Here is a 17400-nt window from a genome sequence, read left to right on the forward strand (position 1 = left end):
TAAATATCGCTGACCCTCCCTTTCCTTGCCCCTAAGTCTGTCAGGAGCCAGGACCTGAATAGGCTTTCCTGTTGCAGGTGGGGGACACGGAGTTCCAGCCGCTTCTCAGCGCTAAAGAGCTACAGAGACCAATGTGAGGGCGCAGCAGTTCTCCCGAGCAGCCCACGTCCTTCCCGGGCAGGTGTTCCCCGGCAGTGCCGCCAATTCCCAGCTCCATCCTTCCAGGGCTCCTCCCCAGTCGTTCCAATGAGCAGCGGACGCGGGAACTGGAGCCCGCCCCAGGCGCAGCCGCGCGCCTCCCTCCACCTCCCCGCCGGTTCTTTTCACCCTGAGCGCCGCTCCAGCCCGGAGGCGCCCGGTCTCCTGCCCAGCCATGGGGAGCCCTAAGCTTCTTTTTCTGCTTTCACTGGTGCTAATCGCGATGGACAGCGAGGCGGGTGAGTGAGGTTCTTGGGCGGGGATGCCCTCAGAAGGGACCGTCCGCGCAGGGTACAAGTGTCCCGTGCTTTGGGGATGGATGCTGAAGGAATTGGAAGCAGAGAACTTGGGGCACCTAGCGTAGGGTGCTGGGTGCCCCGTTGTGCGGTGGCGGCGAGTTATGGAGGAGGTCCTAGGTGGGCAAGGCTAAGCCTCAGGAGTAGCCGCCTGGATGAGTCGCAGGGCCCTTTACAAACCTGCAGGTGGGTGAGAGGGGAGGTGGGCTCAGCCAGCGAAATCGGTGTCTTTTTCCAACGGTGTCACAGCAGGTGGGAAAAGGAGCTCTCTCCACCCTAGGGGTGCCGCGGGCACTTTTGCTTCTGGGCTCATCCTTCTCCTCAATGTTCAGGCTGGGTGGGATTCACTTTCTGGCCCTGATCTCCCGTTTACCTGCGCCCTAGTGTGACAGGCAACAAATGTAGCTTTTTGGAGGTCAGGACCTCGTGAAGAGCCGCTTCACGCCAAAAACAAACAAACAAACAAAAAAAAAAAAAAAAAAAAAAAATCCCAGGGAAAAGGGTGATGGGGCCTGAAGTGCCTTAGGAGTGCATTTCTTGCTATACTTGTTGATGTCTCTTAGGTGTAGGCAGACCCAACGCTCAGATGAGCTGAGTGGAGGAGGGTCCAGGGTGGCAGAGAAATGCGTTGTTCCCCAAGGGTCAAACTAGTTGCTGATGATGTAGTCAGCTGTAGGAGATGTTCAGCATTTATGAAACCATCTGCCCTGTGGGATTGTTAATGCCTGATTGTCCACCATGAATGAAAGGCAGATTTAGTCATTTTAATTTACAGGGTCAAGGTACTGTTGACAGCTTGGAGGAGGTGTCACTTTACAACAGTTGTTTTTCTCCTAGGAAGGTTCTAACCCTCAGAATTTGTTGTTAACATGGTCCAGTATCTCTGCTGTGGCTTATCTGCTTGCACTCTTCTGAAACAGGATTTAAAGTTATTTGTCTTTTTTTTTTTTTTTTAAACAAAACAGTGATTTCCAACATAACCTACTATGAAGGCGTCTTTATTGTCTGTTTTAGAACAGCATGTAATCATTGTACTTAATGTATTGACTGAGAAAGCTATGGTGAATTTAATATATAAATAAATGTATTAAGTACATTTCTTATGCAATTACAGCAAGCCCCCATGTAGATAAAAGTAAGGTTTGAGACCAGTCTGCAGATAGTATGTAGAATCCTTATGCATTTTTGTTTCCCAGATTGAGAATCACCAGGACAAAATACTGTTCAAGTTCTGACTCCTGTGATGGGTAATCTTGGAGGGTTGACTGCAACCCTAATTGAGATCCTTCTGGAAAGAGCTACTGGAAGAGGTAGCAAAAGAATTAATGCTTTATGAGCACGTGGTATACTGTGTGCCAAGCAGCTTTGTGCTCATTTAATCCTTAAATCTTCCTCTTATGATCACTTATTTACTAGCCTTATTGTACTTATTGTATAGATATTAAAACTGAGGTCCAAAGAGAGGAATTAACTCTCCCAAGATAACATTAAGTAGGTGATCTAACCAAAACTCTAACCCAGGTGGCCTGGTGACTTAGCCTGTGTTCCCATGGCAGCAGTTGCTGACATCGACTGGTCTGAATTTCATAGTTTTGTTCTTGAGTTAAGCCAGATAGCTGGATGAAATGTGAGTAGGTGGTGGAGAAGCTGCTATCCATTGATAAGTGATATTTACTCAGTATTTTATTTTTGGTCTTTTTATACTCCAGACTTTAAAAATCAAATGTGGAATAACTATATGGAAAGCACTACCTCAAAGGGACACCAGTCAGAACTGGGACGTTGTCCCTTCCCAAGAAGAGTAATCTGCACAGGAGCCTTTTGTGGTCCACTTCCATGGCATAGCTGTGTACAGTTGTCACCAGAGTAGGACTGGCTGGGCCTTCTCCACATGGTGCAGACCCTTCTAGTACAGGATTTGGATTATACTTTATAGGAATCGATTGATTTTCCTCTCTGAAACTTAGGTCACTGTAGTAAATGAAGTACAGTTAGGCTTCCTATTGCTTCGCCTTGAGGACTGTCAGTATCTGGCTTATTTTTAACATCAATCATTTTGGAAAGGTAAAAAAAACACAGGTTCACGGCTTGAATAGAACAATATGAATCATTCTCTTGCAAATAACTGAAAATTATAAATATATATATCCTGGCTATTAGAGGCATGCTAAAGATATTATGTAGGATCAAAAATTCTAATGTTATTTTGAGATGTGTCTGTACATCTCAAATATTTGGAGCCTAAACTTGTAAGTATTCCTTCTCCAAGGCTTTGGGATTCAACCAGAGCTGAAAGCACCATCCTCATGTCTCTGGGTGCACAAATGTGAGTTGCTTCTTTCTAACAGGGAAACAAGGAGGCACACAGAAAGCCTCCAGCAACAACTCCATGACCCCAGAAAGAGCTGGTTCCCTGGAAGTTCACTGGTGAACCCACATGGGGCTTTGGGGTACTAAGTTCCCCTGGTGTTTTCCTGAAAATGAGGTGAAGGAAGACCTTCCCAAATGACCCCTTATTGCTTTTTATCATGACAAGGTACTCTCTTGTACCCAAGGGAGCCAGAAACTCTCGTGGCTCTTTTTCTTGATCATCTAATGCAGATGAAGCAGAGTGTAACAATACGCGGCAAGCTGCATGTGGTGGAAAGTGCATTCCTGTGGCCTGGCTCTGCAATGGTGAGCAAGAGTGCGCAGATGGAACTGATGAACAGTGTGGTAAGTGCTTCTCAAGACTCAATCGTGAACTTGACCCTGATTGCCAAGTGCAGGTTGTATATCCCTAATCTGAAAACCCCCAAATGCTCTAGAATCTAAAACTTCTTGAGCACAAACACAACACTGTAAGTGGAAAATTCTACACCTGACTTTGTATTGTGGTTCATAGTCAAAATGCAGAGGCACTAAAGATAACTGTATATAATAATCTTCAGATTATACGTATGAAGTGTATATGAAACATAAATGAATTTTGTGTTTAGATTTGGGTTCCACCTCCAAGATCTCTTATTATGCATATTATTATGCATATCTATTATTATGTAAATATTCTTAAGATTTTTAAAAAAATCCAAAATCTGAAACACTTCTAGTTCCAAGCATTTCAGATAAAGGATACTCAATTTGTACTAGATTGACAAGTGTCCATTCTCGTGGTTTTCAGCATCTTAAAGGGTAGGCAGACATGGTGAATTCTTTGGATTGTTGTAGGCTTTCCCAGGGAGAGCCTGGGATGTGTCTTGAGATTGTCAGAACAAGGTTCGCACCTTCAACTTAGACTTAACCACATACAAAAGTTAGAGTAATCCTGTGGTTTATCTTTAGGAAACCCTTGAAGACCCTGGGACACATAATTTGTTTGGAATATAATCAGTTAGTTCAACTTTCTAAGTTTAGAGACTTTGTTCAATGAAAAAGCCACTTTGCAAATTGACCATAAAGAAAACTACAAAACCAATAGTCACATCAGCCACTTTGCAAATATCATGCTGAAATGAAGCTCAAGTATTCTGTGTTCAAAGTGCTCAAAGCTCCAGAAGGGTCACCTGAACACCAGTATATGTGGGAAACTTCTTAGTAGGTGACTTATATACATCCTTGTATTGTGATTGTGGAAGGGAAAAAAGTCCTCAGGAAAAAGTCAAAAACCCCAAGGTACTTGGTGAGTACTACATCCCTTTTCTTTACCCTACCTGCATATTCCTGGTCAGTTACTACAGCTAACTTAACATGAATATTTGATATTAGAACTGGGGAACTAGTTCAGTGGTAGAGTGAGTTTAGCATGTGCAAAGCTCTGAGTTGTGCAAAGCTCTGTGTTCAATCCCTAACACCACATGCACAGTAACACAACAACAAAAATAAATCCCCCAAAACAGAACAGCTAACAACCACATAATATTACAGATAGAAAGAAACTTTTTGTCTTACAGAAATGCCTTGTTCTATGCTCCACCATGCTTTTTAATTTTACCTTAACTCTCTAGGTTTACTTGCTGCCAGTAGGCATACTTAGATGGAAATATTTGAAGGAACCAACAGTTTCTAGATTTTCTTAGATCTTTAGCTGCGCTGGCCACTAGCCACCTATGGGGACTTAAATTTATTAAAATGTACAAAATTTAAATAAAACTCAATTGTATTATATTAGCCACTTTCTTTTCAGTATTGGGGAGGGAACCCAGGGCCTTGCACATGCTAGGCAAACGCTCTGCCACTGAGCCATACCCACAGCCCACTTGTGCATTTCAAGTGCCCAGTAGTCACATGTGACTAGTGACATGTGACAGAACAGACACAAAATGATTCCATTGTCACAGAAAGATTTGCTGGGCAACTGTGTTCTAGCAGGATGGTGTGAAGGATAAACCTTATTAGTTTGCTGGGCAGCTGTCCCTTGGTAAGGGACAAGCATATCTTGAGGAAAAAAGGACAAGCAAATTCAGGGTTAACTCCAGTGGCAAATTGGTAATTATTCTTTCACTAATTTAATACATGATATGAAATCCAAATTTGTTTATTTTTCTCAGTAGCAATGCATTTTTTGGGGGGTGGTGCAGTACAGGCTACGTGCAAAAAGGGAGTCCCTCACTGCGGGAGTGCTTCAGAGATAGAGGTGTGGAGCCACAGCACAGAAAGAAGAGGAGGCAAGGGAGCTCCTGGGGAGAGGGAACCAGAGGGGGTTGAGTCTCTGGGTCTGAGAACTCAGAAGGGCAGAAGAGGGTTGGGGGTTTTGTTTGGTTGGTTTTTTGGGGACTGGGGATTGAACCCAGGGGCACTTTACCTCTGAGCTACATACCCAGCCCTTTTATTTTTTGAAACAGGGTCTTACTAAGTCCTTGATAAGTTGCTGAGGCTGGCCTCGAACTTGGAATCCTCTTGCCACAGCTTTCCAAGTCCCCTGGGATTACAGGCATATGCTACCACATCCCTTGAGGGTTGGGGATCCTTATATCACTGTAGGGGGGTTCCTGGATGAATAGGGTCTTTGGTGTACATGGCAGAAAAAGAATTTCAGCACACGCCAGACAGACAGCAGACGGGTTTATTTAGGAAAGCAGAGGCACATTTAGGGGAGAATGCAGGCTATCTCAGAGTAAAACAATGAGCACACCTTCAATGGAGAATGCTGGCTGTCCCCAGAGGGAGAGACAATAGCCCTCTGGTCTGGGTGTTAATATTTATAGAGGTATGGTAATGTGGGGCTGAACAAGAGGTGGAGTCAGGGTAGAATTATACAATTTCAGGCCAATTTTCCCTGTATTTCTATTTTGCTTATGTTATTTTTTTCTGGCAAGGACTCAAGCTAAGGAAGTGGGCTAAGGACTTAGGCTGGGCTGCTCACCATGAAACCCCAATTTAAAAACTGCCACTATCTTGACAAATTCATCTTCTTTTGCACCTCTTCTTGAACACCACCCCTGGTTGCAGAGGAAGCATGCCGTGGACATCCACAAGCCTGGCAGTGTGACGATGGGAGGTGCATTTCTGTCAGTTGGCTTTGTGATGGTGCTGGGGACTGCTTGGATGGCTCCGATGAGGTTGATTGTGGTGGGTAGAACACATTTTTAATGTTCTCTCATCTTCTCTGTTCATTAGCAGTATTTATTGATATAATATTAAATGAAATAAAGAAGTCGTTAAACATCTGTATGCCATATGTGCTAAATATAGATATTGTCTCTGGTATTATAAGAGAGTTTTTAACCTGAGTCTCTATATTTTTTTTCAAAATGAAAGTGATTATGAGCTTCATTGACATTTTGAAAACTTCTTTGGGGTGAAACTTCAGTTGTACAAAATTGTGACTGTGTCTCCAATGGTTGGCGTCTCTTTTAGTTCTCAGAGTTCTGTAGACCAAGTCCCATGAGCAACCCATAGGTACAGTGGAGAAGCAGATCCATAGAACACTGGTTCGGCCTCACCAAGCCAACTCCTGCCTTTCAGACGTGAAGGTGACAGCATGTCCAGACCATAAAGTCCAGTGTCCAGGAAAGTCTCGGTGCCTGGATGCTGGGGAACTCTGCGATCTCCATCAGGACTGTGCAGAAGGGTCCGACAGAGCACACTGCCCCCAGAGCCATTGTCTGGCTGGGCAGTGGCAGTGCCAGAACAAGGTGTGTGTGATGGACAGCTGGAGGTGCGATGGCATCGACCAGTGTGGCGACTCCTCAGATGAGCACGTCTGTGGTGAGCCTTGCTTCCCCACGTGTGTCTCAAGGACAGATGTACTATGTGGGTTGCTTTATGCAAATTGCATTTTAATCCCTACAACTGAGGCTGCATCCTATATCTAAAAACAGGATGCTTCTTCCTAGCAGTAACCAACATGTAGTTATCTGCGGAAATGTAAAACAGTGCTTGAATAGAAACTTTTGTGAGGGATGGATGCTCTGAGCATTGCCTGGAATGTTCCCACTATTCAGTTATGGCCCAACCCATGGAAAGCTGACAGATGACTCTCAGCCTTGTGCAGCCAATGTAGAAGGGAAAAATTCCTCCTTAAGGGTGGTAAATCCCCAAAAACGAGTACTACATTTCTCTTCTGGACCTCACATACACATTGTAGTTGTTCCTGACTTCTTGGTGAACCACAATCCCAGTTAATTTTTTTTCTATCATTAAACCTATAATATCTATATATCGATTATACTCTAATATCTAATATATTCTAACATTTTTATGATAAAGTGTAAATCAATCTCATAAATAGAATACTTCTTTTAGGTCAAGTGTTGACCAACTCTAACCCTACTTCATTTGTAACTATTTAAAACTAGGATAATCAGTTTAATGCTAATTCCATCTACTGCCCAGGTGTCTTAACATCTTCATGATGAAATCTAAAGTTTTAATTCTATTTAAATAGAAAAAAATTCTATTTGCAAAGATAAAACTTTCTTACCTATAATTGTCTTAGGTTATAGAAATATTACCCCTTTATCCATGAAAGAATTGTCTGTTTCTACCATTCCCTGTGAGTCTCAATGAAAAAAAAAAATATGCTTCACTTCCTACACAGCTTCCTGTCCAGAAGGCCTGGTTGGATGTGATGAAGGGAGATGCATCCCAGAATCTCTGATGTGTGATGGGGAAGCAGACTGTGCAGATGGCACCGATGAACCCACCACATGTGGTAAGAAACCAGTTGCTTAGCTTAAGGTGGGAGGTGGGAAATAGGCTTAAACAGCGGACCTGCAATAGTTACCATGGAGGTCTACTCTTTGAGAGGCTGCTTGGACTAAATCTCACACATATCAAGGATGGATCCTTTTATCAGTCATAGCCCCTGGCTTTGGTCTTTCAAGTGTGAGCATATATTATCTAAGCTATCAGACTTTGAGGGCTAATTCTCATTTTGTAGCTTTAGCTAAACACTTCTAACTGTATTGCTTTTGAAATTCTGGTAGAAAGCTAAGATTATGTCTTTGAATGTCTGTAGCTTTGTTATGAGAACAAGGCCCACACATTCAATTTAGGCTTAAATATCTATAGTGGTGTTCTCAAACCAGACTGATGCAGAGATTCTGCTACAAGGACCCCTCCCTGGAAGACCCCAGGGCACACAACTACTTGTATATAATCAACTAGTCCAGTTTTTTTTTATGCTTAGGGATTTTTTAAGACTCAAATCAACTTTGCAAATTGAGTACAAAGAAAATGACAAACCTGTAGAAGACAAGTTAACCATTTGGCACATGTCATGCTGATTGAGAACCAGATCATTTTGTTTAAGACAAAAACATAAAATTCTCTAAGGATTTAATGGAGACTGGACTCCTGTGGCTACTGAGAAGCAGCTTTGACTTGAGAACAAGTCCTGGTTCTCACCACAAGAATCACTGTGGTTCAGGTTCCCAGGGAAAGGAGAATGTGGGAGTCTCTCTCCAAGTCTTTTTGTCATCTGTCTCCTAGTTACTTCCCAAATATGGTCTTACATATATATGACAAAACCTCTTTAGTACTGTAAAATTCTGCCAAACAAATTTTGTACTAAAGGAAAATGGATTAGAGATGTTAAAGGCAGGGGAGAAGTTCAGTAGATTAGACAATGGGTAATGGAAGGAAAGGAGGGAGAATAGGAACAGGAAAGTGGAATGAATCTGACATGATTTTCCTATACACATATATGAAAACGTCACAGTGGGTCCCACCAAAATGTACATCTACAAGAATGGGGTCCTAACTCGAATGAGATCTAGTCCATGCTTGCATAATTGTATCAAAATGAGTTCTACTATTATGTATAACTAAAAAGAACCAATAAATTTTAAAAGATGCTAAAAGCATAAACAGTGGAACAAAGTATAGGCTTCTGGTTGTACATGGATGATAATTCAATAGGATTCATAAGCCAGTATATCACTTCCTGAGGTAGGGGTCTCACGGACTCATGCATTCCAAAAAATCATTGATAAGAGGTCTCTGGTTCCCTGAGCAAGAATAATAAATAACACCAGCACTTGAAATCATTCACACTGTTGGCCTGGAAAGAAATTCCTGCTCCCTGGCTCCTGGGATTCCTATCTTTTGCTCTTCCACACTCCTCTCTGAAGGGTCCATGTTCCTAGGCCAGAGGGCAGGGTCAGAGGGCAGGGTCAAAGGTCAGTCACAACTGGTCATCACTTGCTCAACCAGGCCTAGAAGGTATGTACACAACACAGTTTATAAATATTGGCTCAGCATTCAACTGTTTGAACTACTTCCTGTCTCCACCAGGTAAAAACTGCTCTGTGATGAACGGTGGCTGTGAAGGCCAGTGCAGTGACACACACTGGGGTGTCCGGTGTTCCTGCAGGGCAGGATGGTGGTTGCAGCCCGACGGGCAGAGCTGTGGAGGTCAGAACTGGTTTGAATCAACTTTTTAAAACATTTTTTAATGCGGTAAAATGCATTTAATGTAAATTTTGCCATTTTAACCATTCTTAAATGTACCATGTGATTTTCAAACATATGCCGTTGTATATGTGCACCATGTTGTGCAACCATTACCATCTCGGATTTCCTGAGCTGCTTATCATCCCCAGTAGAGACCATCCCCGTTAAACAACAACTCCCCTCCCCCTATTCCCTGGTTAACTAACTTGTCCATTCTAGATACCTAATTTGTCCATTCTAGATACCTCTCATAGGGAGAATCATATAGTAATTGTGCTTTTGTGTTTGTCTTATCCCGTGGAGCATAATGACTTTAGGGTTCATCCATGTTATAACGTATGTCAATAGCATGCATCAGGATATCTGTCCTTTTTAAGGCTGAATACACATATACTACATATGGTGTCCGACTACTGGTAGATAATCACCAGTAGTTGTTTCTTCCTTTTGACTGTTGCAAAGAATACTGTATGAACGTGATACGCAAATATCTGTGTGATAATTCCATTTGCTGGGTATATACCAGAAAGTGGACTATAACTGGATCATGTATACTTGTTTGATTTTTTGAGGAGTCCTCAAACTGTTTTTCCACAGTGGATGCACCACTTAATATTTGCACCAGTAGTGCACGGGGTTCCAGTTTCTCCACGTTCTTGCCAGTGCTGGTTAACGTCTCTTTTGTGGGAATTTCAGGGCATCTGATGCCAAACAAGAAAGTGTTAAACTTAATGTTCTTTCCCTGTGGAGCTTAGAGGATTTCTGTCACAGAATAAATATTCTTGTCATTTTACAGTCATGCCTAAGGTCCATAGCATGGGTGGCAAGACAGAATCTGAAATTCGAGCCCATTGTATGTTTACCCTTGCTTGTTCTCCAAGTCACTGGAGAAGACTCATTTCTTCTCTTTGTAAATGGGATTATGGTGCCACAATAGCTAAAATAAATTTCATATACCTTCATTATTCAGTAATAATTTAAAAGATTATGACTATTACCCTATAGCACCTGTCTACAAAAATAAAGATAACGCTTTAGGATAAAATGTGATTGGAAGGGTAAAGGATCTATTGTTTTGGTGCTCTGGACTGAGGGATTAATCAGCCCTTCCACCCTAAACCTGGTCAATGATCTCTACTCAATAGTGCCCTCTCTCCATGCTTGTACCTTCCTGTAGCTCTACCCACTTAGGAAGGCTACAAGAGAAAAGACTGGTTTATTAGTATTAAATAGTATTTTTTAGAGAGTACAAAGGCTTTTGTATTAGCAATTCATTCATGATTGTTATAAATCTATTAGATTTTCAATTTATTAATGTTAAAATTTAATCATTAAATTCAATTTACTAATTCAGGAGATAACGGATTAATTCATCATTAGAAATATGAAATCAGCATCTGGTCATGGCTCTTAGAAGTGTCTGGGTTTTGTGCCCCCATCCCCGAGCCCCTGGAGCACCCTTCTTGGGTTTCCAGCCCACTATAGGACTTGGCTGGCTCTTGAGCCTGACTGTTGCTTATTCTTCTGGCATGATGGGAAAACATTATTCTACTTTAGGACCCGGTGGGTTTGGAGCAATAACGTTTTCGCATCAATTCTGCCAAGGAACCATTTTCCTTCTTGCTTACAAAATAAAGAAATGAATCTCTCCTGATTTTGTGATTTCAGCTCTAATGGGTCCCAGCCATTAGGCGTTGAGATACTATTGCACCATAACTAAATTTCGCCAGTTAGACCTGTGAGGCTTAAGCATTTCCCATGGTGCTAGCAGTGAACTCCAGGATGTAACACTTGTCATTCTCAAATGGTACCTCAGGAACATTGCTAGGATAACAGTATTCTGTAGTCAAACGTTTGTGGTCCCAATGTTGAAATTTCTCCTAAATTGTATTAATGTAGGTGGGAAATCATTGGTGGCCAGCGTGGCCTATTCTAGGGCCTGGAACAATGATTTCCACCAAATGCCCAACCAGGTAGCATCTGGAAAGTGGCTCCAAAGGGCAAAAATACTGCAGAGCTTGTTCCTGGATTGCCTCTAACTTATGACCCTCTGTCATCAGATATAGATGAATGCTCTATGGTGTTCAGTCCTTGTGGCCAGCTATGTCACAATACACCAGGCTCTTACTCCTGTGACTGTATTCAAGGTTACCAACTGAACAATGGGACTGAATGTCGAGTTACAGGTGAGTTTCAATACCAGAAGCAAAGCCTAGCTCCTGTGCTATTCTTAGCAGTAATTGCAGGGGAAAGTGACATAGAGAATTCATTTTTAAGTCTAGTACTAGAGATGACTCCATTATTTCCAAAAAGGAGCTACCATTATACCATTCATTCCCCAACCTGAGTGTCAATTGTATTAACTAACTTGGTTACTCCACAGTCTACTATGGAGTATTCTACAGACCCAACACATAGTCTTGACTTGCCCTGTTCTTTAGAGATAAAACACTAAATTACATTTGACTACTATGTACCAGACTTGGACAGAACTTCTGCCAAATCTGGTACAAGGTGAGAGAAGAGGAACTGAATCTGAAATCCAATAAGGCAGTGAAGTTCTCAAGGTTAGTTTCAATGTATTAGAGTTCAGAGGAGGGAGGGAGCACCAAGGTGACCCACTAGATCTCTAAATACTTAGTCCAGAGTTTAGGAATAGGTAGATTTGGGGCATGAGAGATGGGATAAATCTTTAAAGGGAAATGTGTGAGGCAAAAAGCTTCATCTCTATTGTCTTTTGTTTTCAGATGATGGTATTAAAATTTTTATAGCAAGAGATCAAGAGCTTGGTTTCCTGGATCGAAGAACAGGCAACTATGAGACTCTGATTCCTATAAAATCAAGGCCCATTTCTATTGCATATGACCTTGAGAGAAGCACATATTTCTGGGTAGATGAAGTCCTAAATGTGTTTGTCCTTGGGAAACCAAACTCTGTTCCCCTTTACCCAGGTATATATATACATTTTAAAATTTTTTTGTAGTTGTAGATAGACAGAATGCCTTTATTTTATTTGTTTTTTTTTTTTATATGGTGCTAAGGATTGAACCCAGTGCCTCACACAAAGGAGGCAAGCTCTCTGCCACTGAGCTACAGCTCCAGCCCCCAGGTATACTTTTGGCATTAAGAGCCTTAACTTCTTAAAGCTACTTGTGTTAGTTAACTTTGCATTATTGTAACAAAATACCTGGGATAATTAGTTTAAAAAGAGGAAAGGTTTATTATGGTTTCCACTTTTGGAGATTTCAGTCTATGGTTAATTGGTCCCACTGCTTTCGGATCTGAGGTGACTCATCATATAGTGAGAGTATGTGGGTGGTGGGGGAAACTATTTACCTCATGGTACCAGGAAGTAAAGGGAGATGAGAAAAGACTAGCATTCCACAATCCCCTCAAGGTTATGCCCCAATGACTTAAACCTCCCACTAGTGCCCACCTCTTACCTGTTTCCATTGCCTTCCAACAGTGCCACAGGCTGGGGACCAAGCCTTTAACACATGGGCCTTTGAGGGACATCCCAGATCCAAACTGTAGCCCTACCCCCTAGTGTAAGAAGTATGCGTATCCATCTGTACCACCACCTGCGAGACACCTGTCATGAAGCATATATTATATAATAGTCTGGTTTCAGATAAGGCTGCTGTGGTTTAAGTCCATAGGAGCATCTTAGAATGTAACTTGCAACATGAATTGGAATGTAGCCTCAGGCCACAGTTAGTCTGGGGGGGGGGCATCACTAGGTATGTCACCTTGGGCAAGTTCTTAACTCCTTTGATTGCTTTCCATAAGATGAGGGTGCTACTACTTGCCTCACTGGGTAAGTTTGGGAATTAAATTAGACAATGCATGTGAAGAGGGCTTGGTGTAATGCTAGGGATATAGAAATGGTCTGGCAGCAATTCAGAGGTAGCATTTGTAACAACTTGCCTGACACTTGTGCAAGAACTTTTGCCTAAACTGAGGTCACTTACAGGCTCTCGGATTTCTTAGTTAAGCTTCTGCTCTGGTCCTCCTCCTTCCCTGCCACCCCTGCATGTTGGAAGCACCTTGGCTCATCCCTGGCCCTTGATCCTTGCCATCTATTTGCCTCACTGTATAATTCAAAATCAGAAAACATAGTAACGTGTGTCCAAGTCTCTGCAAGGTAAGACGGGTGGAGAATGTAGGAACATAAAGCTGTCTCCTCTGTCCCCAGAGCTCACAGCAATGAATAGCATCTCCTTGGACTGGTCCACAGGACAGTTGTATTGGGCTAGCAGCTTTGCAAGGGTCATCTGTGCTGGCTTAAGTGATGGCAGAGGCTATGTCAAAATTTTGGAAAAGGATCTTGTGCCAGAGCAGCTGATTGTGTTTCCTGAAAAGAAGTAAGTAGTTTTTCTTTGGAAGTATATCCTAAATCACTGATGACTTAGGATATTTAAGTTAATAAGGGAACATGTCAGTCTTTTTCAACTTGGATTTCATTGGCTCCCCCTAATTCTTAATTTTGAATCCTAAATTGAAGTTTATGGAGCTAATGTTTTCAAAGCCTAGTGAGTGTAGGAGCAGAAATCTCTAGCAATCATCAGCAATATAATGATGAGAGACCAGTACAAGAAAGCTATGCGAGCCAGGCTGTTCAGAGTTAAGTACACATGTGTGCAAGTGAAGGGGCCCTAACACCATGCACCCCTGTTCTTAGGTACTTGTACTGGGTGAATCGAGGTGGGACAGGCGTGAGGGCTGTTGAGTCTGCAGGCATGGATGGCTCTGACAGGAAGGTGCTCACTGTCCTAACCACAGAGGAGCCTTTAGGACTGACGCTGGACCATGTGACTGGCAGGCTCTACTGGATCAGTGAACACAAAAAGGTACCACACTTAGGTCCAGAGAGAAAGGTAAACTTTTGATGGGAACTTGGTTTGACTCCACAGGTAAGTACAAAATTCTCTTTAAGTTTGCATCTACTCTATGAAGTACCTTCTGGCCACAAAAACTGAGAAGAGCCAGATACACAGCACCTTTGGGTGGAAGAGACTATATCAACATGGCTTGGGGGAGAGAGGTGATTTTCGTCAACTCTATAGTCAAACACTATTGGAATTTTCTGGAAGCACTGGTCCTGTTCTGTGTTGTAGCCAGCACACAGGATCTTTTAGGATTGCTGACTACATCCTTGAAAGCATACAGTTCTGGGCTACTTGTGTTTCATACTTAGAAATGCCAAACTAAAAGACCAGTCAAATTTTAGGCCTATTATTTCCTACCTGTGATTTTGGTTAAATTAAAATTTTGGTGCCTCTTTTTGCTCCCATGGCTCCTGCCCACATCCTGCACAGGTGGTGGAAATGGGGTTCCCCTCAGTGGAATGGGCTGGCTGAGAAATAAAAGCTAGGGAAAAAATAGAATGGCTAAAAAAACCCACACAGAACACAGAAAGTAGTTTCAAAAGCAGGGGCAGGATGGGCAAGCCAATTAGACAGATCGAGGTTCTGGCAAAATGTAGCCTGCGCCTGCTTTATTTATATCGGGAGACATCAAAGGCCTTCCATGGAATGTTCTTCTCCAAAAAAAGGTTAAAGTTAGGCTGTTCAGCTCCTAATGGGTTACACCCATCCTGGAGTTACTATGAGAAACCTGCCTAGCAGAGTGGAGGGAAGGTCACGTGCATTGGGCAACCTAATGCCAGGCCTACCTCTCCCCGGGCTACCACGCCAAGAGAAGGTCCTCATGTATTTCATGGATGGCTTCCCACACATGGCCCTTGCTGAAAAGAGAGAGGATCCCTACTCAATAGGCAGCACACAGTGGAGTTGAAAGGGTTTGGTACAGTGTCAGTTTGGACAGTAAGCTGTGGCTTGGGGCAAAGTGGAACCCCCTCTCCAGCATCCCTGGGGAACTGGAAGTTCTCTGGAAACTGGGTTAAAAATTTCACTGGAGGCCGAAGTGTTTGTATCTGTGGCCCCAGTTTGTACAAGAAGCAATCCAATCTGCTGACTGGCATTAGTCTCCATGAATCCTTCAACGATCTCTTCTCTGTCAAGCTGATGTTACCTAGACATGTTTAATCAGTGTCCAAAAAACTGGTGACACTTAACTTTGTCAGCACTGGTAATGCTACCACGTTCTCATGAGATTCTAATGCTTCCTCCAGTCCATAGAGACAGTGAAAGTGGACGGAAGCGGGAGGTACACCTTTCCTGAGATCTTCCTGGAAGATGAAAACCCAGTAGGACTGGCTGTCTTTGAGAACTCTTTCTTCTGGGCAAATAAGACACAGCTGTTTCATACCTCACCCCACAGCCCAAAGGAGAGAGAGCTGTTACTGGATGCCTCTGTATCTGCTTTCTTGGTCCTCCACAAGTCCCAGCAGCCTAAGGGTAAGTAAATGGCTTGCTGTAGAAATGCTGAGGAATCAGAATGCATAAGAGTGAAACCACCCAATAGTGCTAGATGGTGGTTGTTGGAACTCAGAAAACTTGGAGGCAGGGAAATGTTCTGGGTGTCCTTCCAGACTTCCTTACATAGGACTTCTAAGGAAGGTGAACCAAACACCAGTATCTATTGGGGAAATCAGTCCAAGTATGTGTCCTGTGCCTGTCCAAAGCATTAGCTAGATTTTTTAAGCCATGAAATGTAGAAAAAAGGATAATAAGTTGTTCACAGAGGGCTGGGATGGCGTACTCACAGATCTTTGAATAAAACAGAAAATTGAACAAATCCTGGTATCCTCATAATAGGAAAAGTCAACTTAGAGAATGCTTCTTAAATGGACCTGAGAAGCTAACCAAAGTAGAGCCTAGGCCACTCAGGGAGTCTGGAAGTAAGCAAGGCAGACAGTCATGTTGCCTTGACTCCAAGGAGGAGATGCTGCTGGTGGAAGCCTAAGGTCCCAGCCTAAGATAGATAAGTGACTGTCACTATCTGAAAGACCATCAAGAGATCAGAGGAGTTTAAAGGTCAGCACATCCAATTAGAAGGTAACTAGTATATTGAATTCCTCTTAAGACAAAAGTGGCTTAACTGTTCTTCCTTATTAAGTTTTGATCTAGTGTGGATAAGGACATCTGAAACCATCTCACGGGTTCCTGTTTTATAGCAGGCAGACATCCAGCTTGTGCTCCAGGCTCCTGCAGCCACTTATGCCTTCTGTCTCCTGTCCACCCCAAGGGCTATAAGTGTGTTTGTCCTGAAGGAATGTTTCTTTCACCTTCTGGCACATGTAGTGGTAAGTACATTGGGTAAAATGGGCTCAGCTTAAGGAGGCATCCTCCATGGTAGCCTGGAAATAAGGTAGCTTCCATTTCTCAATCAGTTGCTTTTGTCCTTGACAACCTTCTTTGATGACTACTTTTTTATCAAAACAACTTGATTCATTTTTTCCTTTCGATTGTGCTAAAAAATATACAGAATAGAGAACTTAGCATTTTAGTCATTTCTAAGTGGCATGAAGTACAACCATCACCACCGTCCACCTCCAGAACTATTTCATCTTCCCGAACTGAAAACCCTTAACCCACTAGATGTCCCCATTCTCCTCTCCCTAACAGTTCCTTTCAACTACCATTCTGTATTCTGACTGTATGAATTTGCCTATTTTAGGTATCACATTAAGTGAAATTACAGTATATTTATCTTTCGGGTCTGCCATCTTTCACTAGTTACTATAAGTGTTTCATTCACAGTGTAGCAAGTGTACATTCTTTCTAAAAGTTGGATGATATTCCAGTGTGTGTACATACCATATTTCATTTATTTTTCCATCTGCTGTTGGACAATTAGATTTGATAAACTTTAAATCAAGCTTTACGTGAAAACTTGCAAAAGAGGTGATCTAAGAAATCCTTGATAATCTTATGACCATTCTGTATTCTGACTCATGTTTATAAGTAGTCTCTACCGCATTATTGTTTTACTTAAATATCGTCAACATGAGTTCTCCAGGTTGCTGTTTCCTCTTCAAAATATTAAAGGCGACATAAAATCCATTGAACTTCTCTATCCAACTTACTGTGTTTTTTCCTATAGAATATTGAGGTTTTAAGGATAAATT

The 17400-nt window shown here is 42.4% G+C and overlaps 1 protein-coding gene across 1 annotated transcript in view; it reads left to right on the plus strand.

Moving 5' to 3' along the window:
- Positions 1-421: 421 nt before the first annotated feature.
- LOC114081118 (low-density lipoprotein receptor-related protein 2-like) overlaps positions 422-17400 on the plus strand; it is a 46817-nt gene continuing 29838 nt past the window's right edge. Inside the window, exons 1-12 of the mRNA XM_034635224.2 lie at positions 422-437; positions 3096-3209; positions 5922-6041; positions 6438-6680; positions 7513-7626; positions 9210-9329; positions 11429-11554; positions 12116-12319; positions 13564-13732; positions 14050-14218; positions 15502-15727; positions 16450-16575. Of these exons, the coding sequence (XP_034491115.2) occupies positions 422-437; positions 3096-3209; positions 5922-6041; positions 6438-6680; positions 7513-7626; positions 9210-9329; positions 11429-11554; positions 12116-12319; positions 13564-13732; positions 14050-14218; positions 15502-15727; positions 16450-16575 (1747 nt within the window). The remainder of the gene's footprint in view (positions 438-3095; positions 3210-5921; positions 6042-6437; positions 6681-7512; positions 7627-9209; positions 9330-11428; positions 11555-12115; positions 12320-13563; positions 13733-14049; positions 14219-15501; positions 15728-16449; positions 16576-17400) is intronic.

The sequence above is a fragment of the Marmota flaviventris genome, chromosome 3 (assembly GCF_047511675.1).
Source record: "Marmota flaviventris isolate mMarFla1 chromosome 3, mMarFla1.hap1, whole genome shotgun sequence".
In the NCBI taxonomy this organism is placed as follows: domain Eukaryota; kingdom Metazoa; phylum Chordata; class Mammalia; order Rodentia; family Sciuridae; genus Marmota; species Marmota flaviventris.